The 24,620-nt window shown below is 38.0% G+C and overlaps 1 protein-coding gene across 1 annotated transcript in view; it reads right to left on the reverse strand.

Moving 5' to 3' along the window:
• Positions 1 to 22,381, reverse strand: part of LOC150078277 (A-type potassium channel modulatory protein KCNIP1-like) — a 457,018-nt gene extending 434,637 nt beyond the window's left edge. Inside the window, exon 1 of the mRNA XM_090385207.1 lies at positions 21,080 to 22,381. Within this exon, the coding sequence (XP_090241333.1) occupies positions 21,080 to 21,182 (103 nt within the window). The 5' untranslated portion in view covers positions 21,183 to 22,381. The remainder of the gene's footprint in view (positions 1 to 21,079) is intronic.
• Positions 22,382 to 24,620: the final 2,239 nt, after the last annotated feature.

The raw sequence follows: 24,620 nt of genomic DNA on the forward strand, positions 1-24,620 counted from the left end.
ACGTTTAGAGCAAATGGATGTGTGAAAGGGGATTTTTTTGCCTGACGCTGTAAAGTTTGCTTTCTTGCATCACATGCCTCTAATAACGCTAATAAATTGACCTCTATTCATATTATCCTATTTTGAAATACTGGAATTGGGAGCTAACTGATTAATGTATACGAAGTACTTTCAGTAATGAATTCTATACGTATACAATAAAAACTATCGCATCGAAACTCAAATTTATTAAACCAAAATGTATTTACCGAAACCGTAACAGTTCCAGAAAGGGCTCAAAGAAATGCAACCAGTTCGGTGAAGGCTGCTAATCGATGTCCATATGATGATCTCGGTGAACTGCTCAAAAAGGTGCGAGCTGCAAAGCTTGGCAACTAGTCATTTTTGGGGATCTGATTGAAACACAAGGCCAGGACAGGAAATCACAAAAATGAAGAACGGGTATATTTTCATTGAATGAAGAAAAATGAGATAAGGGGACCAAAAAAACAACAACAAAATTTTGGGAAGTGACGGCTAGAACGAACTGCCTGCTACAGTTATCGAATTTGGTAAAGTTCAAAGCGAAATTGGATGGTCACGTTTAGGCCACGTGGAGGGCATGGGTTTTCTTGCATCATTTAGCCACCATAATACTAATACTGCAAGGCGTTTCCAAGAAGGCCGTCCAACTCGTACGCCTATAAGTGATCACCCGTCAGCATGACAAAAAGTGATGATTTAAAGAATTGATGAGGCGTCATCAAGTCTTTCCAATTTGAAGAACGTAGTCCATGGGGAGATGAACATTTAATCGGAAAATTTGAAGGCAGTTAGAGAACAAATATCCCGTCTTGATTGCTTATTAGAAAATAATGACGAACTCATGGAGATGTGATCGTCAATAAAAAATTGTGAAAAATATAATTCGTATTATTTTTCTAAAGCAAATCGTACTGCACGTCACTGGTGATCAAATTTGAACTAACTTTTGTTTTTAACAAAACTGACAAACAATTGCAATGCAAAAAACAAACATTTTCGATAAAACATGGTTTTAAACCATAAATCAAGAGACGTTATGGTTTATCTCTTGATTTATGGTGTCTACGGGGAGGGAAGAAGGCACAAGAGTTTAACCTACTTCTACAAATGCTATTCAGAGTATATTACCAAGACCTGAATCAAAATTAATGAACAAAGACAGAAGATAACTGGCAGAGAAAGACACCATTTTAACAAATCCAGAAATAGCTATGGCTAAATAATTTAGTTCTTGTTAGTTACATTCACGTTCAAAGAATATTATATGATAACGCTGAAGAACGTGTTCTACTTTCTTACAAACGCCTTCTTTCGGCGGGTAATGTTGTGTTTCTAATCTATTAATAGAACGACGAGTGAGTAAATAAGTACTCACGAGTCCGAATAATTCAGCAAGCAATAATATTGGATAATTATTTACATAATCTTAAAATAACTTGTACAAGCGTTTTGGCATAAAATATCTTTTATGGTAGTACGTGCAAAGTAAATACACCTGATTTTGTGTCGTTGTAGCTTCTTTTTCTGCAGTTGAAGAGCACCTATTTCGAAGCCATGCTCCATCAGTTTTTTGCTTCAGGCATAATGGAAAATCCTTGCTCTTCCATTCAGACTTGATTCTACGACCACCGTATATGTTATTCATTGTTTCTTATTAACTTTATCGACACCACTTACTTCATTTGCCGAAACACTTAATACATGTCCTTTTTGCAGTATACCCTGCGACAACCGTGGACAAGTTAAACGCGAAATGCTGTAGCTTGTTAACCCTTAATGGTCCCGTAAGACGTTTTGTGAAGTAAACCAATCAGCTTACTCTTGTCCCAAAAGACTTATTAAAGAAAGACTCTTTGGCTGAGCAAACATATCTCTTGAAAAAACCATTGAGATAAAGCAGCATCCGCGAGGATAAAGATAGACCCATTTATAAACACTAAAATACAACATTAGTATAATTTGCATTAACCCTGAAGGCAGCAGATGCCTAATTGAGAATCGAAAACTGTTTTAAAGATACTTTAATAGAGAATATCGTAAAGAATACAAAATACTTCTTGTGGCATACACGTATGATTCAAAAAAGGATTTTGGGGTAGTGTGCGTGTGAGATCAATGTAAAGTAGCCATCTTCACTTAAAGTAGAAGGAAAAACTAAAAAAAAATCTTTGCTGTCGAAGTGAGTTTTGAATCTGTTTTTACTAAGTTCAGGATAGTTTGAATTAGTATTAGCATAGTGCAAGGCTTTACTTAGGCTTCTGCTGCAACGGCTAAAAATTAGATAAGAAAATAAAAATTGTGCTTCCCTTCTCACATAGGTAACTGTCCAGTTGACCTTTCAATTTCTCAAACTGTCAGCCTCAACTACTGGCGAAGGCAATTTGTTCCAGTAACAAATTTAAATTTATGGCTCGCAGTTCTGGAATTATAATAGTAAAAATACCGCCTTCATTCATTTTACTAACCTCTTTCAGAGCCTTATAAACCTCAATTAAATTCCCTCTAAGGGGCCTGGTTTACAAGCGCCGTAGCTTACATAACAGTAGTCTTGCCCTCTTCCAGTCTTCCTATTTCAACCATGCGAGTTTCCCGAATTTGAACCCTTTTAAGGATCTCAATGACTTATTTTTCGGCTGAAATGTCCATACTTGGTCACAGTATTCATAAATGGGATTTTACAATTTCTTCATTAAGTGAGATTATGACCGTCCTACCTCTAGCATTAGATTTATTGTTAGATTTATCTAACAATAAGCAAGGTATTGTTAGATAAATCATCGATAAGATACTATGAACTTTCCTGGGCGTCTGTTCACGCTGCTCAGAGGAACTCATGCCTCCCAGATCCTTTTCTTCCTCTGTTTAATTCAACCCCATGGGTAAGTTACTTTGGGGTTGCTATTGCACAAAAGACCTTGCATTTTGTTGCATTAAAACATAGCCGCATTTTCTGACCATTCTTGAAGCATTCTCAAGTCATTCTGAAGTAGCGCTGCTTGGCACCGCCCATTAACTACTCTTGCAGTCTTTACATCATCTGAAAATTTTGCCATCACTCCCTCTTTCCCATCGTCTATGTCGTTTAAGAAAATCATAAACAATGGTCCAAGAACTGATCCTTGGGGATGCCACTTCTGACGTTACACCAATCTGAATAATATCCATTAATCACTATCCTCTGACTTCTACCCTGCGATCCGTCTTAGAATCTTTCAGTAATCCCAACATGTTCCAGCTTATACAATAACCTCTCACGAGGGACTGAGCCATTAGCCCCGCTGAAATCCAAATAAGCTATGTCGAATTTATTCCCTACACTCAGCTCATGAGTAATCGTGTCCTAGTCCTAACTCTTAATCACTGCTTCCAAGATTGTCCCTACCACTAAAGTCGGACTAACTGGTCGGTAGTTATCGAATTCACCCTTAGAACCACACCACCCTACTGATGTTGCATTCGCACCTCTCCAACCCAAAGAAATCTCTCCCGAGCCTAGCGATGACTTCATAATCAACCTAAATGGTTTAATATACTCTCTGGCCGTGTCCCTCACAATTACTGGGTATGTATCATCGGTACCAGAAACCTTACTTGCCTTTAAGTTAGGAATTATTTTTCTAATAAACTGTCCACTAATTTCATATATCTCAGCCTCACTCGCACAGCCTCTACTCAGATCTACCGAGAGCAAAGCGGATTATGGCTAAAGCCATAAGCCATATTGCTCCTGGTAAGCTATGATGGGTCTTATGCCGGTAAAGATCAATACGGAGTACCGATTCAGTTCATCAGCAGGCTTATCTAAAACTCTTCTACAATACACAAGACTCTGATCTGATTTGTTTTCTTCTTTACATTCATGAAAAACTCCCCTCCCCATTCTTTGTTCTCTCTATTAGCCAGTGTTTTTTCACACTCTGTGGTACTCGCCGACCGGGCTAGCCGAGTGGGTAAAGTACCTGCCCGGCAACCCAAAGGTCGCGGGTTCGATTCTCGCCTCGGGCTTGGATCAAAGTACTGCAAAAACCTTGGGAGGTGCAATATGGCCACAGAAGCCGATGCGCCAACAACTACCAAATCAAAAAAAAAAAAAAAAAAAATCTGTGGTACTCTTACAGATCAACTTTTAGCTGTTGTAGACTTCGGTACTTTATCATTCTAACGTTTCCATGATATCTTTTTCTGTTCTATTAAATTGGCCAGATCCGTATTCATCCTCTTCATTGTTGTAGTGGGGTTTTAGGAGCATCAGTGACTAAAGCCATAAGATATATTGCTCCGTATACACAGTCTACAAATTGCGTGTTCCGTGATCGATTTTCTGCTCGCCGAAAGAAAAACCATCGCCTAATTCAGCCAGGGTTGTGACAAGGCCCATAAAAATTCCTCATGTCATCAACGGGACTCGAACTCGGGTATTTTCCACCTGGTGTGGGGGAGAACGGCGATTCTACCAACTGTGCCACGCACGAAGGCTATTCCCCTCGTACGCTATTTTCTTGATGGTATATATGTGTTCATGGCTTCTGTGATTATTGCTTTTAAAGGTATTCAGTAATTCTAGTGTTTCGCTGGCAGGCATAAGTACCGACTTAACAAAAGCTCTTTTCGCGCTCAGGCTGATTTTGATAAGAAGCATGATCCCATCACTCCTTCTATCTTACCTAAATACATTCTGCATACCATAGTGGAACTAGTCATCCTCAATTTCCGGGTGGGACCACGTTTCTGTTAGTCCTATTATGTCAGCATTAGTTATCCTGACCACGAGTTCGAATTACCAATTTTATTGAGAACACTCCTCACATTCCTATAGACACAATTAAGACTAGGTGTTCTTCTATAATTTACTACCCACACCCCTTGGAGATAGATAGGTTTCTTTCCCTAGCTTTACCTTCACGCTCATTTGAAACGTTACTACCCTTATAACATCTTTCCAACATTGGCTGTTGTGGCAACAAACAAAGATTCTTGAGATGTGTGCAAGCATTACTTTAACCCATACCATCAGAAAAACGTGTCACATTATCCTTCCTCCTCTTCCCAACTCGCAGTTTCCGTGAACCCTTATGAACCCTGCGCTGATAAAAAGGTAGAATGCTGATACAAGGCAACTTAACGCGTCACCAAAAAAAAGAATGTTTATATTTACAAATAAAACGTGTTCTTTCCCAACATTGTAGCTATGTGATATTTTTCATCTTTATCTATGCAATTCTGAATGGTGCTGTGTCAATATAATGTCTTCAAGTGCTAATAACACATCCAGAACCCTAGCTTTATTAGGTAATGAACATAGCTGCAGAATTGGAAGTGGAACACTAACCCTTTCAGCAGAACGCTACACCCTCTTTCCCGAACATCTCATTAGAATAACGCATTGCATCAATTAACTTCAACGACCTTACTCCGAGACAATTTCTTTGTTTCCAGGTTCATCAACTCGTTAATGTTAGAAAGTCGTGTTCGTTTCATGAATCTAGCAGGAAAATAGATTCTCGGGACAATCGGAATATTTTAGAAGTTCTTTGTTTCGATTTTAGACGGTAACCAATTAATTTACTCCTGTGTTAACCTTCATTTCACAGAGAGTTTGCTTCTGTGGTTGGAACAGACGGAAATAGTTCCCCTTGTAAAAGATAAAACAGTACACTGAACAAAACGAAAGATCATTTAACCTTCAGATATCCCAGATTGTCAACACAGACGTTTATTGCTAATTCAATGCGACCATCAACAATAGATGTGGCTCCATTTATGGGAAATAGATTCCTGTGCTATACTTAGCAAAGTTCAATAGTTATGACGCACATTCTATAGAAAATACAGAGGGGAAATAAGTGTGTGAAGCAAAATACTATCCTTTACACTAAAAGTTCATTAAGAAAAATAGCTTATAACGCTCCTGGAATTAAAGTTAGAGTAAAATCCTCTGATCTAAATATTCTTTCCCATATTCGTTGAGCACTTCCTGTTAAACATTCATCTTGACATACAAATTTATGTTAAGTATTTCTTGAGATGCTGTTATAACGCAGTCCAGAATATATTCCAATGCAACTACGTCAATAAACACTGCATCTTCCGGGTCATCTGTCTGTCTGTCATCGAGACATTTTCTTCCTTTTTAGTAGACCGAATGAATTATTAAATAACCCAGGAGAACAAGGGCATTCACTCTTCAAATAGTCGTAGACAGCCTGGGTGTGTCCCCGATTATGGCGCACACCAGTGATAATGGCGACTTTCACTCCTCTAGGACTTGAACAAAATAATCGCCAAAGTGAAGCACAGTAACTTAAGATGGCTGCGCTCAGCATTGGATTTCCTAGTATTAAACAGCAATCTCTGATAATATCAAGGGATTACAGTATTGAGAATTATTTGAAGGAAATTTTTATTATTATTCTTTCTCGTAATCCATCAACCTTTGTTATTTCAGATGCTATTCATCATACACAAGGATAGTCTTTGGAATTCACATTAAAAAATCAAAACGTTTAGAGAAATCACTATTCTTTTTCAAGTTGAGTGAACCGTAAAATTAAAAGCAATAAAACTGCAATGGATTTTTAAATTATAAAACAGAAGGGGAAATATTTTATTTACATTTAGTTGAAACGGGTTGCGAAAAATAAAAATATGATATTCATCTATATATTCTTCTGTTAAAATTGCAGATTTTAGATTTAATGTGTGTTAACAGTGCATTTTGCTTTCAGTAATTACACAATCTCGTTATTATTCCTCCTTGAATTCAAATTTCTACCACTCTTACAATATCACAAGTTAGTTGATGCAGGCAGCACGTTACATTTCAGTCACTTTACCAAATAGCAATAATTCATTATTTATAAAAATAAAGAAAGTCAAACCCATGGACGCGAAAATTTGTTACAAAGAGTCCTAAAATTTTCTAAGCAGGCGTTGAAATTTTAAATGGGTCAGAACTCCTGTTACAAATTTATAGCATTATTTTTGTAGGGGGAAATGGGGAGGGAATGCAATGAAATCGGAAGTGAACTTGGTGCCATCCCAGTGGCCAACAAAAAATATGTTGAAAATGTGGTAGTAACCCACATTTTTCTTATCTATTAATGCGAAATCCGATAAATCCCACTTTTAAAATATGATTTTTCAAATCGTAACTGGGCATGGAATTTTCCCAAGGATCAATAGAAGAATACTTGGCCTCAATCTGACTTTTCGATATAGATTATGACGCGAATATACTTTCATTTATAAGAACCGATCTGTTGTCGTGAGGGGGAGGCTATGATTTATTTTAAAATCTTTCCAGGGACCAGCAAAACATGCCCTGAAGTTGTGATATCGATTGAGCTTTCTTATAAAGTCTAGACATCCGATAACATAATTCCATCACAATTTAAGTAATGTGCACAGTCAGTTATATTTCGGGCGCATTCTGTTTGCTTTTTTCTCTTAAAATTAATTGATTTTTCTTTTTCTAAAGCTAAAAATAAATATAGCTATCTTCTTATCAATTAATTATTAAAATTTTAATTTGATAGAACCTTAACTCTAATTCTCTAAACAAAATGGAGGGCCGATTGAAAATCAAGCTATGTTAAATTTCAAACAACTCAAATTGCATTCATAAAAAATGTCATTCATTATTTTCATAATACCATCACACAAAAATTATTGAACATCTGAGGTATTTGAAATACCTTTGATCTCGTGGTAGCATTAAAATTGCGGTCGGGGAATAATGTCTTATTCGTAAGGATAATACTTTTATAGGTGAATTCAAGGTTGCTAAATAAAATGTGTGAGCGTGTGCGTTATAGTTAAATGAGAATGGATGCAGTCACTTATGCATAATCAATAAGGGAAATAGAGCAATGGATGAGAGCTTTCACTGTAATATCTTTAATTATCTATTAAGCGACATTATCTATCAAGAACATGTGTCGGAGGATTAGCACGCAGGAACCTTTTCGAAGATTAAGACGATGACTACGGCGTTTAGGATAACTTCCATGCTTGCCTAAGTCTCCAGATAAATTCCAGAAATTGTACAGGGAATAACAGAATAGTATTTAATGAGAATAACAGGAATCTTCACCATCGCTTAACATACTTATCAGTAATACGTCGCAAGTTAAAAATTGTCAAGTTGAAGAAATTCTTTTAAAAATTTCTTAAATTTAGAAAATATACAGATAAAAAAATAATACATATGATTAAGTTTCATCGAAGTGTTTATCCACAATTTAAAATCTTAGTGGGCCCTTTTTGCCTAGTATCATGGACTGCCAAAAAATTCAAATAGAATTATGTAGTAGATAAGAGGTCTGAAACTGCCATACCAAAATTTCGTTAAAATCCTTTGATTTTTAAATAAATGAATCTGATTGTGTAACGATGGAGTAATATTTTTATAATTATTTATAAATGTTGTACGCATGATGCGATAGGAACTTAGAATAACACGTACAGACTTCCCACGAGTACAGCCGAATACTCCCAGGGAGATACATTTACAGGGGCAATAGACAAAAAACATGAAAGTAAGAAATGCAATAACATAAATAGCTACCATATTTTCTTCCAAAACTTAAAAAAATTAAAAGTAAAATAATAAAAAAATGACAACCGCTTCACAAGAGCAAAAGACTCAAACTAGCAACTGAGCAGAAATGGCATGAAGTTGCTTCTATGTCTTTTTATACGAAAAATAAAAGGACAAAGTGCAACAAACATGCTTGAAGTTTCCAAACCAATTCAACCATAAAACTATATGCTCCTAATAAAACCCTGTATTAACGTACATAACTTGCGACGACAGACCGCCCTTGGCTGCTATAGCAACAGAATTTCGTGGCCTCCAGAGATGTAATGCAGTTTTCTATTTTACACGGTTTTCTCCGACCAGCTTTTCCAGCCACTCAAGTCACGCTAACATCAACAGCCTATGGGAATCAATGCAAGCCCTTACAACAGTCTCTCCCTCCCCATAGTCAACTACAAAGCTCCTGCTGGAAGGCAGCATTTCTTTATACAAATCATGCAGGTAGAAGTGGAGACAATTTATTAGTACACAATGAAAATCCATAGTGAATATTCGGTGCGTTATCGTGTTGGGCAACATCGCCACAGTCTGCATGAGGCGATTTTCTTCTATCTTTTATCGTCAACGAAGAATGCGGCAGACAATATTTATGCATTAAAGCATCCCACGAGACAAGATAGCCACATTGTGCAAAGGATTTGTTTGGTCTTTCTCATCTGCACTTAAAATAAGAGAATAAAACCCCTTCGGTCTCCTGGAAGGACTGCGAAAGATGATACTAATTGAAGTATTTTTAGTCGGAAAAGTAGTCTACTCTCCAATGTACACTAATTGACTTTCTATTAATTGATTCTTACTGGTAAATCAAATAAATCCAAAATGTTTTATTTTGGTTATCAAATTAAAATCGATGTTTCCTTTTAGTTCACCTCTTTAGAATTTGGCCAAATCTACAGTACAGGAATTGATGGAAAACAACGACAATTTAGAAACTCGTTCCCATGTGTGGTACAGAAGCTGGATTTAAAATTATAAATTTGTTCTCTATAAAGTTAGATTGTCTACTGTAAAGGGAATGATTATGCTGCACGAAACCCTGACAATATATTTTCTCCACTGACAATAGATTTAGATTTATTCATACTATGAAAACAAAATTCGATTCTTGAATATGTATTAGAGAATTTATTATTCTATGAGCTCTACACTGTCTACCAAGATATTTGTGAATGCTGTTACCAAGTGACTGGCCTCATCTCTGGGCAGATAAGTCTTCCCTTGGTATTGGTTCCACATGGTGGGCACAGATAATCCTGATAATTTTATCCATTCTATAAGTATTACTAGCCTATTCCTCTTCACGTTTCTCATATTGGCCAGTAACTGTTGGCGCTCCATGATGCATCGTTCCAAGTGACACTGAAGGTTCTGCCAGTAATGTAGAATACCAGAAAACTACGATATTAAGATTCATACAACCACCAACATACGTAGAAAACGTTTAAATGAATTCAAGCCCATTAAAGAAAAACATTTATGAACAGTCTATTAGGTTTATTGACAAAATTGTAAATTCTAATTATAACGCGTCTCTTCTAAATGCTTCTGTTATTAATAATTGCATCGTTCATTTAAAATCGTTATGAAACAAATAATTTATTTATCAGAACGCTTACTGGTCAGTCAGTTAGCTTTAAATATTCAAATGATATATATTTTAGATATAAAAGAGATTAACAATGTTTTTCAATAATAATTAGATCGTTTAGGTTGAAATTCTCTCTTCCCACCACTTACAGAGAAGTTTCTCAATCGTTCACTGCGATAAAAACTGTCATTACATTAATGTAACTTCCATTAGTACAACGTCTCGTTAGCAGATTTCTTATGGCTACAGTCATCGGAATCAAGTTTCATTTATTTCGATGAGTTTATTTATCTAGCAATATATGAAAAACACGGCATGACTCCAAAGCAATGTATCATTTACATTAGGATTAAAAACAGATTAGCATTTCAATAATGTGATTATATTAAAATTCTTAAACCATAGATTTACTTCTATGGAAAACCTACGGGATCAAGAAACATACCTAAATTGGAAACATTTAGTGAACTGAAAAGATGAATGTTGTTACCGAAGTCCATTTTATATTTTACCAAAGATTAAGCGTACAAAGACATCTTGATTTAAAGTAGGACGCAGCGTTCGTGTATACTGTATTATCATACCCTCCGAGTCCCTCTGTCGTGTGATGTCTGAAAACATGTAAATCAGCTGCGTGAACCTGCGACCATAATGAGTTATCAGATTCCACTACGTCCAAACAAAGTAAGCCTGCCGTTAAATAGTTTTTGGGTGCAGAGGGCTGTCAGTCAGCGGAGACAACGTATTGTCTCCATGTTGAGATGAAGACAAAGACGATGTATTGTCTTCAAGAGTAAGAAGACAATGTATTGCAGATCGCGTTTCCCAAACAATTGTTAGATCAGATGTAAGGAACTCGTTCATCGAAAGCTCTAAAAGCTACTGTAGTTCCAGTCAAATACTGAAGTGTAGCATTCTGCCTGTGATTTGTTTCATTAGCAGCCAAAGGGAGTTTGCCAGAATGGTATCATGCACTTGGTGAAACATGAGATGCTTATCTTAATGCGAATGAGCAAGAGTGCAATTAAATATAAACAGCGGACTGCCAGTAACACAATAATTTGAAATTTTGATCATAATCCCGAGAGTTCGAGAATATATGAAATACTCTTCCATAATATCCCGCCTTCTTTCTGTTGTTTGAATGCAAGTTGAAATATACCTTTTAAAATAAATTTTCTTAATGTTGAAGTAATTTTCGAACCTGGAACTCTGCAAAAATATCAGAAAATCTGCAGTTAAACTGACATGGATTTGATCAGGGCTTATTAAATGGCTCATATGCGATTAGAGAAAACTTAAAGGTAACGCCAGTATTTGTTTCGTGCGCAGGTACCTGCAATATAGCAGTAGTTCGACGGTGGCGAGTTTTGCATACTGGTACAATCGCTGATTGTATATTTATAAATGTTTCTGCCAAGCATGATTGAAAGCTGTGGTTTATTCGATCAGCACCACAGAAAGTCACGTACGACATCGAGGAAAAAGGGTTAAAATCAAAAACGAAACTTTGAGAGCAGAAATAAAGCACAGGTGTAAAACCAAAGAAGTTGGTGGAGGAAAGGGTGAAGCACAATCATCGCCACTGCTGATGTAAAAAACACAGGCAGTCGGAGATAAGTCATTCATATGAACGACTTTCTTCATATGTGGAATTAACTGGCGTGATTACTTAGAGAACCCCAGTGGCGCTCCACGGTAATCTTATTTATTATTTACATCGCATTAATGGATTAGAGTTGGGGCCAGACATCAAAAATACATCAGCAGGAAAAAGAAAATGCCACAAAATACATTTGCATTCCCCCAAGTGGCCAAATATTGATAACACTTAACGAGATAATCGTATAGCAAGTGCAAAAGGTATGAGCGTAAGCACTTGTGTATTTGAAAGTAGGTATGCCAGGAAAATAAGCGAACTGTGTACTGGTGTGCACGCACACATTTACATACTTCCATTATTTTGTACGTATCTAGAGAGCACGCAAGCGCATTTCGTCATTAGGTATGCATGTATTCTTGACAACACCACTTGAATCTTGAAGAGAGAATTTAAATTTTGTAACCCTCAAAACTAAAGTTGTTCATTTAGCTTTCGATCAGTAGGCATTTGAAGGCTAAAAACCATTTTTTGTACCAACTCATATTCAGCTATTCAGCAACCGAAAATCCATGGTGAAAAGAATTGCGATGAATTTAATCTCAAATATGGCGCAGTTAATTGTAAAATGATGAATAAACATTTTCAACGAATAAAGAAAAACAAGCAGAAAGAATTCATATGCATGGCTAAGGTGGCGTATGTCTTATAACGGCTTCCACGATGGCTTTGGGCAGCTGTTGCCATTGCAGCTAAGAAAAAACAAAGCATTTATGATGTTTCGATCATGCGACTGTAGTTAGTTCAAATCAAACATCTATAACTAGAGAATGATGATTCTTTATTATGACAAGTCCGTGTTATCAAGGTACAGTATCCCTCTTTTAACAATTCCAAGTCGATCCAGAGTAACCAAGGAATCGTCAACGGAAGTTTACCATTTACAGACAGAATTTTAATTTCTGCTTGTGGCGCGTTGTGAAGCTTCAGTCGTAATAGTCATTGGGAGAAACCAGAGGAGTGGCGTGACGGAAAAAGGAAAGCGATAAACAAATAACTTCAAGAAGCTGTATTCTTTACAGAACTGGCAACTTCTTTCAATTGACTAGTGTTATAATAAATTTATACAGTGCTCCTGCACAATAATGCATTTCCCAAGATTAGAAGGTAAAATCCAGAATCCACAATATTTGGGCAAACTCTCCACAGAAAACGGAAACTGTCTAATGACACACAAAATAGAATTAACTACTCGAGGGCTAGAACAATATTTAATAGGGAAAAATCTAGAGCAATCAACCGCTAATGAAAGACACTTTACAGGGGAAACTACCTCGTTGCACACATAAAAGTGACAAATCAGGGGCTTGACAAAGAAGCGTGGATAGACCACATCAGCAGATTCTCCAGCACATATCATGAGTCTCAAGTCAGGGAGTTTGAGTGGGATCAATTAGTTGACAATAAGATGGAGTCTGTTCTTATCACTAAAGAAGCACTAATACAGAGTATTAACTCCCTCAGGGCAACTAAGACAGCTGGAGTTGGAGTCCCCCACTTCATGGTAAAGTGTCTCAGCCCTTACCTAATTGAACCACTCCAAGCAATTTATAGCTCTATCCTTGCTTGCCGAGTTTTCCCTGAGAACTCGAATAAGTACGCTGTAATTCCAATGCCGAAAATTACAAAGCCTAACCTTGTGGAGCACTATAGGCCAATATCTACCCTGTTAAAAGTACTGGAGAAAGCTCTTTTGCCAAAGTTGTCGAATCAGATAAGATACTGGCTGGGCAGCCCCAACAAATTTATTATTCAATAACTGCAAGATCAACAATTACTAACCTCCTCACAGTTCAAGCCGCGATACTAAATACAATGTACTTTCCAAGCCAAAAAGGAAATTGCAATAATTTATGCCGATATAAAAGCAGCCTTCGATAGTCTGGATGTACTTCATCTGCTCCAACACGCTTTCCAAATAAAAGGAAATTTGCTGAAGTTCCTACAGGCCTTACTTACTTGTCGGTCCATTTATTACCGCACAGATAGTTAGATCCTCCAACGCTAACTCCATGCAGGAGTTCCAAAGGGTGGAGTTTTATCTGGACTCCTCTTTACCGCCATGATGATCCCGTTCTGCAAGGGTAGGGATGATGTATGCACTTATGCAGACGATATTAAGATCATAACACCCATCCAACCGTCCATGAACAATAGGGCATTGTGTGAGCAGATTAATTATAAGCTTCTGAACTTATTCGTGTATTTAGACAAATTTGGCTTGGCTCTAAATCCGCAGAAGACTGTAATCATGGTGTACTCGCTCAAAAAATCGCCTACGCTCGTACACCCGAAACTTAATGGCAAACCTATCCCAGTTATTGAGACGCAGAGATCTGGGAGTAACATTTGACACGAAACTTAAGTTCAAGTTGCATATTGACCTAATTGTAAAGAAAATGAACTACTTACGTTGGGCAACAAAACAGCACCTCTTGCACGTGAAACAGACTACAACAACCGCACGATATTTAAGAACCACAGTGTATTCGACCATTTTGTATGGCGCAGAATTGTGGGCGTCACCCCTACCCACATTAGGAGAATATATGCGAGTGAATTCTAGCTGCTGAAGTGGGCAAACCATAAGCACCATCCCCCTCAACAGTTAAGAACCACGCAGCTCTCTGAGTAGCTTAAACTGCAGCGTTTACCAGACATCATTGCCTGGAAACAATTAATAACTACAATCAAAATGATGACTGGCACGATATCATCACCATGCTTCTGGCAGCTTTGTGAGTGGCACATCCCGCCATCTGCATTAAGAGGTACAAAATCCTTGAGAATGAAGACCAACAGACTGAAGATGGCCGACAGGTTTATACCCGCCAGTGCTTTAGAATCAATTCAGTGCCTAACACATATCGGAATTGACCTACTAAGGCTCATAGAAGATCTGAAATATAGGAAACAAACCGCAGTGTGGCTCGTTGAGGCTACTGTTGCCTAGTTGTGTGAATTTCTGTCAAGAACTGTGTGTACGCAATTGAATAATGTATATCTCGCACAAGTTGATCAGTGGATGTGATGTTAAGATGAACTTTTGTATTACAATTGCCAGGACTCTACACAGAAATGTGGTGATGAATAATGCAGTTTATATTTCATCTTTTCGTGTATATTTTAGGCATTCTTTTATTCACATTTTATCGTAATCCCCTTGCATTTTCTGCCGTGAAGGGAATTTGTCACTTACCAATGTACACCTATATTTTAGATTTGGTAGGACAAATAAAGATTTATTCAACCTTCATATGTGGGACTTGATCGGTCAAATTTTGACTTTCATAGTGACAATGAATTATTTGAATTATTGTGATAATTAGCCATGGGAATTTTTACGAATACTTGCAGTTGGCATTAATAACTAAAATTCTGCATGGAAGCATACTCTTCATGATCTATAAATGAGCAGAATTTCAATGAGTTTGACATGACAACGTTCATGGTTCCATTCTACAATTCCAGAGTTACTCTACATTCACACCCTTTATGTGAGTAAGCTTCACGTACTAGAGAATATTAAAGTGGCAAAGAATGATGCTGGAATATGTCTGCTGTGTGACCTGTTTTTATTGAATGATACCGAACAGACCCACCATCATAAACGTGTCAACCAGACTGAGAGAAAGTCCATTACCCACAGCGATGTTCTTCAATTTTGTTGCAAGGAATTTTGGTCAACGAGTTTTTGAAAAGCACAAACTCAGAAAATGTTTTCGTCTTTCGAATAAAAATCGAATTTGGAGCATATGAATTATGAATTTTGTATAAAATAAGACAACAGAAAAATACAAATAGAGCCTGAAATTCTCTCGACAAAGATTGCTAACAGGCGATACGTCTTGGTGGATTGGATACTCTACAAAACATGCCATTTCAGTTTTATCAAGTATTGAACCATTAAAGGAACTCGCTTCAGCTTATTTTGAATTAAACTGTATTTTAAGTTGTTTTGACATAAAGCAAAGTTCTAAGACTCTTGCCCGTTTTCAGGGTAAAGAGATCGAGTTTACGATGGAAATTCTAATTCTAAAAAGACCCATCTACCTTGAATCAGATTCAAATCATACACTTTCTGATAGCTGGATAATTAATTCTTGCAGCCTTCAAAATTGGCTTTAATATATTAAAGCCCCCCCCCCAACCCTAAATTTATTGTTCATACACTTTTTTGCTACTCGTAAGCATTTAAGAAAAAAAAAAAAAAAGATTGTATTCCCTTAAAAAATAGTTACGTCTTGGCAGTTTATGTTCATGTATAAATCCAATATACTTGTGTTCAAGAGTAAAGTAACAAGCACAAAATTAAATCAAACATTTAATTAGATGACGACAAAATATTATTTAGGAATTCGTTTTAAAGCGTCTTTATAATTCACAAAGACTGGACAAGTTTAGAAAATAAATTAGAGTTATGTAATTCAGTTCATAGTGGACAGGACTGGCAAGTAATTAATCCATAGGTTTTATCCTAATAAGCCGAGCGATTTTAATGGTTAGCAATATTGTCATTTCAAGTCCTCATGTCTAGGCCGACAGTACTACTTATAGCTTTAATTCCTATTATTTCATAAGGAATAATAAAAATTTAGTGAGTTGTCTGGGAAAGTTTGATTGGGATGCTCGACTGAATTGAGGACTGGGGACTGTTCCATTTCCATTGAGGACTGGGGACTGTCTGCGAGGACAATAGTAGTAATGAGGTTTTAGGAGCATCTGCGATTAAGGGTCCATATATACTATCTGTACACTGCGTGTGTTCCGTGGTCGATTTTCTGTTTGTTGAACGAAAAAAAGCATGCTACCCTCACCTGAGAGACTACTGTGAGAACTTCAATTATCGTAAATTAAAATAAAGTTCGACCAATTGCATCTACAAAATGCCAATTCCGATACCTTACAGCTAAGGAAATTGCTCGTAGAAACACGCGGCTAATCGACAGTAATTCTAGCCTATGCGTTTAATCCACCATATCTAAACGTGTGTCTTTCGATGATATTATAGGGGGAAATTAGTTCCCCCTTCCCTCCAGATGAAAGTGCTTTGAAAATATGATTGAACATAGCCTTGCACACAGCAGTGAACAGCACCACAATCCATTATTCCTGAATTCAGTCAACGTGATATCTGCACCAATTTAAACAGGCTCTTTTGTGTAGCGGAAGAAGGAGAACACAGATTGTTGATTGTTCTGCATAAATTATTCCTTCCACAAAACCTTCTGTAGAGGTTTTCAGAATACAACCCCACTCCCTTTTTAACTTGGACTTCGTGCAGAAAGCTCAGGCGACCCTGGCGGAGACTAGCCAGATAATAATGGGCAGCCTGGCTCACCTCCTTGTTGTTTGACGGGCAATGTAGGGTCCCTGCGGCCAAACAGAGAAATAACATAACCCAACAATACTATACACATACAATCCCTTACAACATGCCAGACACACTTCTGGCATTTGCAGGGTTCTGTATACTTCACAAGAGTATTGATGGCGCAGTTGTGGGAGACCACGGATGGAGCCTTACCCTAAATACTCTGCCTCCCCCTCCCCGGGTATACACAGCCATTCAAATTAGAGTCCAATAATGGCAGTCTTGAATGAAGCCGACAGGAAGATCGCCTCGGACAGGTCTTCAAGGGACTGTGTGTTTTGTAACTGGTTCCACTGTGTTTAGAACACTGCGAGTTACATTCTACCACTTCGGCCTGGCTTTGTCCTACCTGCCTTCTTATTTCTCTCTGCTTCAAAAAAATCACTTAGTATCTTTGTGACATTTTCATGGTGATGACTATCTTTACATCTAACTACCATTGTTTAATCTGGTTCCCCGATCGCATATTGTCACAGGCTGTGCGACACTTTACAGGGTCAGAACACTTGTTTAATAAATAAGGAATTTATTTCTGTTTTGTGTTTAAAATGAATTGCACTTTTGTGTTTGTTTCTTAGCCTTTGATTGCCAATACATTTATTGGTGCAACTTCATCCATTCTTATGGATGAAGATACACCAATTTATATAAAATTCTCGTCACGGGTGAAACGGCCAGGGGCAGCTTTTCGACATAATGCTATATAACTAAACTCACTGTCAAAAAATTAGAAACCTTTGAAATTGTCAACAGATAATTAAACTTACGGTATGCAAATGTAAGTTGCCATACGGCATGATCACAAGTTTCTCAATATCAGAAATACTGTACGCTTTCCTGGGGTATCTTAATCGATCCAGTTATGGGAAGTAGCTGATCTCTACGATTTTCAGAAAGGTGTTATTGTTAGAGAAAGTTCAGTAGGGTCACAATTGGGAAAACAGGATACCACTGGCGTGTGTCGAACACAACTTGAGTACAACTCGAAAGATGAACGTAGCTCTAAGAGGAAGAAATGCGGCAGAAATTTGGTACTTCAAGAACGAGACTCCCGAGAGATTAAAAACAAATTATACGTTGTTAGAATAAAACGATGCAGTATAGGACTAAAAATCCAACTTAGGCAACGAAAAACCCATTGCCATGCATCCAGACTTCGTTCTGTGAAAAATCGAAAGATTCTATTGTAGAATGCCGCCAACTAAACAAAGACTGGACTGTAGAACAATGGAAAAAGATCATGTGATCTCACGAGTTTCGATTTACAAATTTTTTTCACCGGGGGGAGAAGCGTGGCAGGAACCTCACAAAACTATACATTCAGACTGTCTTGTGTCAACCGCTCAAGCGACTGTATCATGGTATAGAGTATATTCTGTTGATCTTGACTGGGTCAACTCATTCTGTTAACAGGTCGTATTACCTCCAATGAATGTCTTTTTATCCTATCGGACCAGCTTCACCCTAAAATGCTATATTTTACTATATGCATGGAGTCTTTCAAGGCAACGCAACTATCCAGTGATTCGAGGCACATTCCCAAGAACTGCAACATCCATCTCGGCCGCCCAATTCTCCAGATCTGAATCCAATTGAGAATGTCTGGGATATTTTGGAAAGGGGCAGTTAAATTTCAGTTCTCTACCGACCATAATACAGCAACTGACAAATATCCTGATGGAAGACTGGTCAAATCGGAAGACACTCGCTCAGACATCTAGTGAAATCCATGCCACAACGAGTCCCTGCTGTTATTCGAGCAAAAGGTGGCCATACCAGACATTTGATAAACGTTTACTAATTCTTTGGCGAGTAAGTGTGTATAGAACAAAACTATTCGTGTGTTTGAATGGCAATTAAGCTTACTAAATAAATTAGTTGTTTACTATTTAAACCGAAAACAAATTGTGAAAAATTTCTGGAGTAATCTCTGCAAATGAAGAGTAATTAAATTTTTGTACAGAAATTCTATAATCAGAAATGCATTGTTATAACTACCATTTTGCAACACATTTTAGACAGCCTAGAATAAGGTTGAACTCGATAAATTTTAAAATATCCTGGTTAAAATTAATCGCACTTTAAATGTTCTCCATTTAAAGAACGTTACTTAAATTTAGAATAAGGACTCGCTTCTGGAATACTAAAATGCTCAACATGAACTTCGCAACTAAAACTCAAGCTTAGTTTAAATATTTGATAGGATGTGGTGTCTAGTTATGTTTTTTTTGGTTCTGTATTTTACAAAATACAATCTTCTTCCTGCTCCGACAATATAAACAAAAAGCTTTTAAAATAATGAAAGCTGGTTGGGTACAGATTGTTCATTTTACATCCCAAACTGATTCAGGTTTTTCATTTTATCCAACAGCCCTTAGGATTCCAAATCATCTTTCTCTGCTGCTGACTTAGAGTAGCTATCCCGTTGCTATAGTTACATGTCTAAGGATGGTTATTGCAGCCCTCGTGCTATGTAGCATTCATTGGTCGTCATTCAGGTAGTCTAACATCTCTCTCATCACGACGCACTCATTCATTAATGGAAGCTAATTATATTTAAGTAATACTCTATTATATACAGACAGTCTTAAGAAATTTAAATGTAAATAATGGAAAATGGTTGGAGGGATATTTGTGTCATTCCTGATTCATTACCGATTGGTGGTAATCCGATATTTGACAGACGAGTTCAGTTATCTCTGGATCTCCAAGGAACCAGAAAAAAACCATACGACAAATTCGTGAGAAGATGAAAGACGAAATTAGAATAAAATGAAATTATAGTTGATAGTTTATGGATTTCTCTTAGTTTTCAATAAATATAAAAAGTTGAATTTGCTGCCTTCAAAATTTACACAAAATATGGGCACTGAATGCAATTTACTAATGCGAGAAATATTAAGAGAAATTGGAGGTGCTCGTAATTACTGAAAGATGAAGAATAAAAACACTCGTTATTTACATTCATTTAAACATTAATGCTAGTTAACATTCAGGAGTGAAATGTCTGTACGTTGGCAACAAACCAGAGATGTTTCAGTCTTCCGATAAATGATTACATTCGATTTCTATCAACTGTCTGGATAAGAACACTGGCTTAATGAAGCATCTAAATTAGCTGCCACTATCTTTCCTTCTATGGCAAGAGGCTTTGTTTTGTCAATAGGTAAAGACAGCCTGTGCTACCTTCGTTACTACAGCAAAGCAATTGGAAAAGCTCATTTTGCGAAGGGGAGGGAAGAATGTATAGCAAAATCATTCGCAGATCTGAGAAGACACAATCGAAGATCGACGATTCTATCAACACGTCCACAACGAAGTAGCCACTTTGAAAAACAGCAGCGCACCGGGGTTATCAATTACGTTAAGGAAGAGGCACGTACTAACCAATTAAAATGATTGTGCTCAGATCAAGTCACTATTATGAGATTATAAAAAATATACGATTGCTATTTAACGTCGTGGTAATTAGCCATATTCGGTTTGCTCTTAGGAAGTAGAAGGCTAAGACTTCTTTAATATTCTGTACTATTTCACGTGGTGTATCCTTGTGAGATATTCCCCAATGCTGCTGTACTCAGCTAACAGGAAAATGTATTGCAAACAACAACGCAATATAAAAAATTCACGCTTATAATAGGTCCAATTATTTACGTTGCCTTACTAACAAGCCTATGAAGAAGGCGCTTGAGGACTGGATCTCTTGATATATTATCAAGATAGGTTTGAGGATACAATGATTCTAATTCAGTAGGTGCTATTGTTAATCGATAGTTATGGTATTAAAGATTGGGGTGAAGGGGGAAGACGGGAAATTATGAAAATATTACTCACCTTCTTGGTCGCTGAGTTTGTCGGACATTTTGGCTATGGAATATCGTTTGACTCGAGCTCCGCTGCCGCTTGCTTGACTTGTGGTGTCGTTCTTAGCTGCCATTCCTCAGAACACCGGATGCTGACTGAAAGCGGGACGCCTCTCACTGCTCGGATCGAATCCGAGCAGCTTCAGTATGGCTGTCCCCTTGCCCCATCTTCCTTGATTGTCGAAAGTGTTCCTGCAGAAAAGGTATGAGCGGGGTTAAGGCCACTAAAGGTTGACGAGGAGGGGAGAGGAGCAAGTTCCGGAATGGCAAATGACGGAAGGTGGGGGTGGGAGAGAACAGCTTATTGCTGCGAGTCGAACCGAAGCTTCGATTGTCAAGCGAGTAAGTTGTTGAGCAGGTTTCACGGGCCTCGAACAAGAATTCCTGAACGAGCCACGGCAGCACCTTCGGATGCGCCGAAGTGAGCTTTGGTGGAAGCACTTATGGCGGGGGCGAAAAGGTGCCGTAATGGCCGCACACTGATGAACGCTGATAGCAGCGGCAGCGGGTAAATAGAAGCTACGGTTTATCCAGGGCTTCAGTTGGTCTCCATCTCAACAGTACGCGGTGTACTATGGGAGATGCCTACAAACACTGGCAAAGAACGACGGAGTGTTCGGTTCAGCCGTAAGTCTGTCTTTTCGGAGGCGTTCACACACTAACTCGGCGATGAACAGCAGGTCACTGGGAAAAACTGGCCGCACAAACTCCGTCAGGCGATGATGACCTTCCGTCGCTTCTCCTGCGAACTTTAAATATTTACAGTTCCCCAGGAAGGAGTATGCCGAGTACAATCCAATTAAAATGGATGACAGGTACTCACAACACGGAAACGCACTTTTTTTCTCCTTCTTCGTCGCTCGACGAGAAACGGAATCACGCGAACTATATCTCGGAGTCGCTGCGCTAAAAGTTGTTTCCTTTAGACGTCCCTGTACAGTGAACTGACGACGACAGATACAGAAGTGCAGTCGCCTACTTTCCTCGGCAACATTTAGAAGATAGAAGCGATGACAGGATGGTTATTTCTGTTGTTGTTCTTGCCGCAGTGCAGGTCGGAGGCCAACCCCGCGGGTTCCTATCGGGAAGACGGTCCCCGAGAGAGGAACGCAAGGTCTCGAGGTCGCCTACATTCGGCCTGAGGATTAGAGTTTCGCAACCTTTCTCCCTATTCGTCGTGGTTCCGTTCGCATCTGCTAGGTAGTGAGCGATTGTGATCATGGAGTCGCCCTTCGTGCCAGCATCGGCGCCCGCAGCAAAATCAGAGCATGCGCCGTCCGGCTGGAACAAGAGCACAGGGAGCTTTGCATGTGGAAAACCTCCAGCGCATCTATCAGTTCATACAGGAATTGCTGTGGGTTGTCTTATGGCGCGTATTGTTATGTAGGGCCTGTACTCCTCCCTCCCTTTACCTGAGTGTTCCGACTGCTTTCTTTGTGACTACGTAATCGGAGGATGGATGACCCCAATGTGCACATTTAGTTCAAGTTTACACGGCTGGAAATGTTCATTCTCATTTCGCATTTTGGGAGTTGACACCTCTGGTTTCGAATTCGCACCTTTCGCGTTACCTTTGAACATCTTTCGCACCTCTCACCTAGGGCGTGATCTCAACCCACGGAAGCTCCAGCGCCTTATGGCTTTCGGTTACACAAACGAATCTAACTGAATTTTGGAATTTCCCTCCGCTTATAAGTTATGAATAAGCTTATTGGAGTTTCGATACATGCATATAAATGGAACTCTTTAAATCGGCGTGTGCAATAGAAAACACATTTGTAAATTACAGTAGCTTCCGCTATTATCGCGCATAATGAGAGCACCCAGTATAGATTTACGTCACGATCTTTAAATATAACAGCGCAACCAAATATAGTACTTATCATTGATACAATATCGCGACAAAAGCATTTTTCTCGCTATACACAGTATATGTCAGTAGAAGTCTAAAAATTCTTCCAGTCTCCGACGGGATTCCACTCGGGACTGTCCAAACGAGGAAAAAACTATTTTGAAAGTTATGGGTTCAAATCCACTACGCCGACATCTATCACCGCATCTTTGTTAATTAAATCTTACATGAAACAGTTTAGAATGAGACATCACATTAAATTCTTGGACAAAGCTGAGTATGGTGGGAATCTGTGAAGCTTTGAAATTATGTATAAAATCTTTGTATATTTATCATATTTTAAAATAGTTCGACCTAGTGGAGTATTGCATAATGAGAAGCAAATTGATACGAAAAAATCAGTTTATTAAAATAGGCATGGAGAAAAAGATGAGGGAACTCAAAGCAATATTAAGCAGCAGAGAAAACTTCTTGAGAAAGACAAGATGGTTTTGTCCATGTAGAAACGGTGAATACACCCGAGTTATGCACCATTTTCAATTATTACCTGTGAATAGACCATAACTTTTGAAGACAGAAGCCTTGCCGAAAGGTGTAAAAATAAGTCCATTCATGCGGGAGTTATTCAATTTAGAACAAAACAGAGCGAGACAGAGTAGCAACTAAAATCAAAATAAAGCAAAATGGGACAAAAATGAATCACTGTCTTTGCGCAAAATGTCAGGAGTACATCAGATACACGCGTTGCAAACAACGGATAATAACCACGGATTTATTTGCCTTAGTGAGACCTACTCTAATAATAGGGTCTGGATAAACTTCGTACAACACATTTAATGCCAAAGCTAACTAGAATTTTTACGAAAGTCGTAGTAGTTATCTTTAAGTAATATCAGCTCTTAAGCTGCGATAAAAGTAATTCAATTAATTTTGAGCCTGTGAATGCCATCTTTTAGCTTAGGCCAAGAAAATTTAAAATAATTGTTATTTATTGTCCACCAAAACAGTGAAAGCACTAGAATTGAGCTGCAAACCTGGATAGACAGGATGCATGGTGTATAATTCCAGGTGACTAATATGCGCGGGGCTGGTACAGATGCTGAGAGGGTCCAACCCGAAAGGGACCTAGGAACCCTACACCTAGGCAAGAAATCCCAGCTCCAACAAGCTGTTGTATTCTCGATCTGCTCTTTCATAATTTTCCAAACGTAGACGCCAAGGTGCGGCAATGTTACTTCACATACTTTGTATAAAGTAAGAATAGAAGGAAAAGAAAATGCTAGAGGAAAGAACTCTTTCCTTTAGCATTTTCTCTTTCCACCCTTATCACAAAATAAGTTATCATATCAGTGTTAAGAAACTTCGTTTGCGAAGATCCCCTACATATGAAAACTTCATGAGGCAATCAATTACTAATGTTTAAATTGCAAAAAAAGGCGCATTAAGCTGATTAATACTGGGTAATTCTCGAAACCTTGGTTCTCCACAGTGCTTAAACCACAATTTAGATTAAAAAAGAATTTAAAGGAATGAATGATCTTCAGAGTATGTTTCCCGCAAATACAGTTGGTTCAGTAAACAGACTTTAGATAAGTCTACAAAATGCAATGAATACATACGTTACAGAAAGGTTATATTTAAAGAAACATACAAAGTTAGG

Source organism: Mastigoproctus giganteus, chromosome 11 (genome assembly GCF_048544385.1).
Source record: "Mastigoproctus giganteus isolate SK-2022 chromosome 11, ASM4854438v1, whole genome shotgun sequence".
Classification (NCBI taxonomy): domain Eukaryota; kingdom Metazoa; phylum Arthropoda; class Arachnida; order Uropygi; family Thelyphonidae; genus Mastigoproctus; species Mastigoproctus giganteus.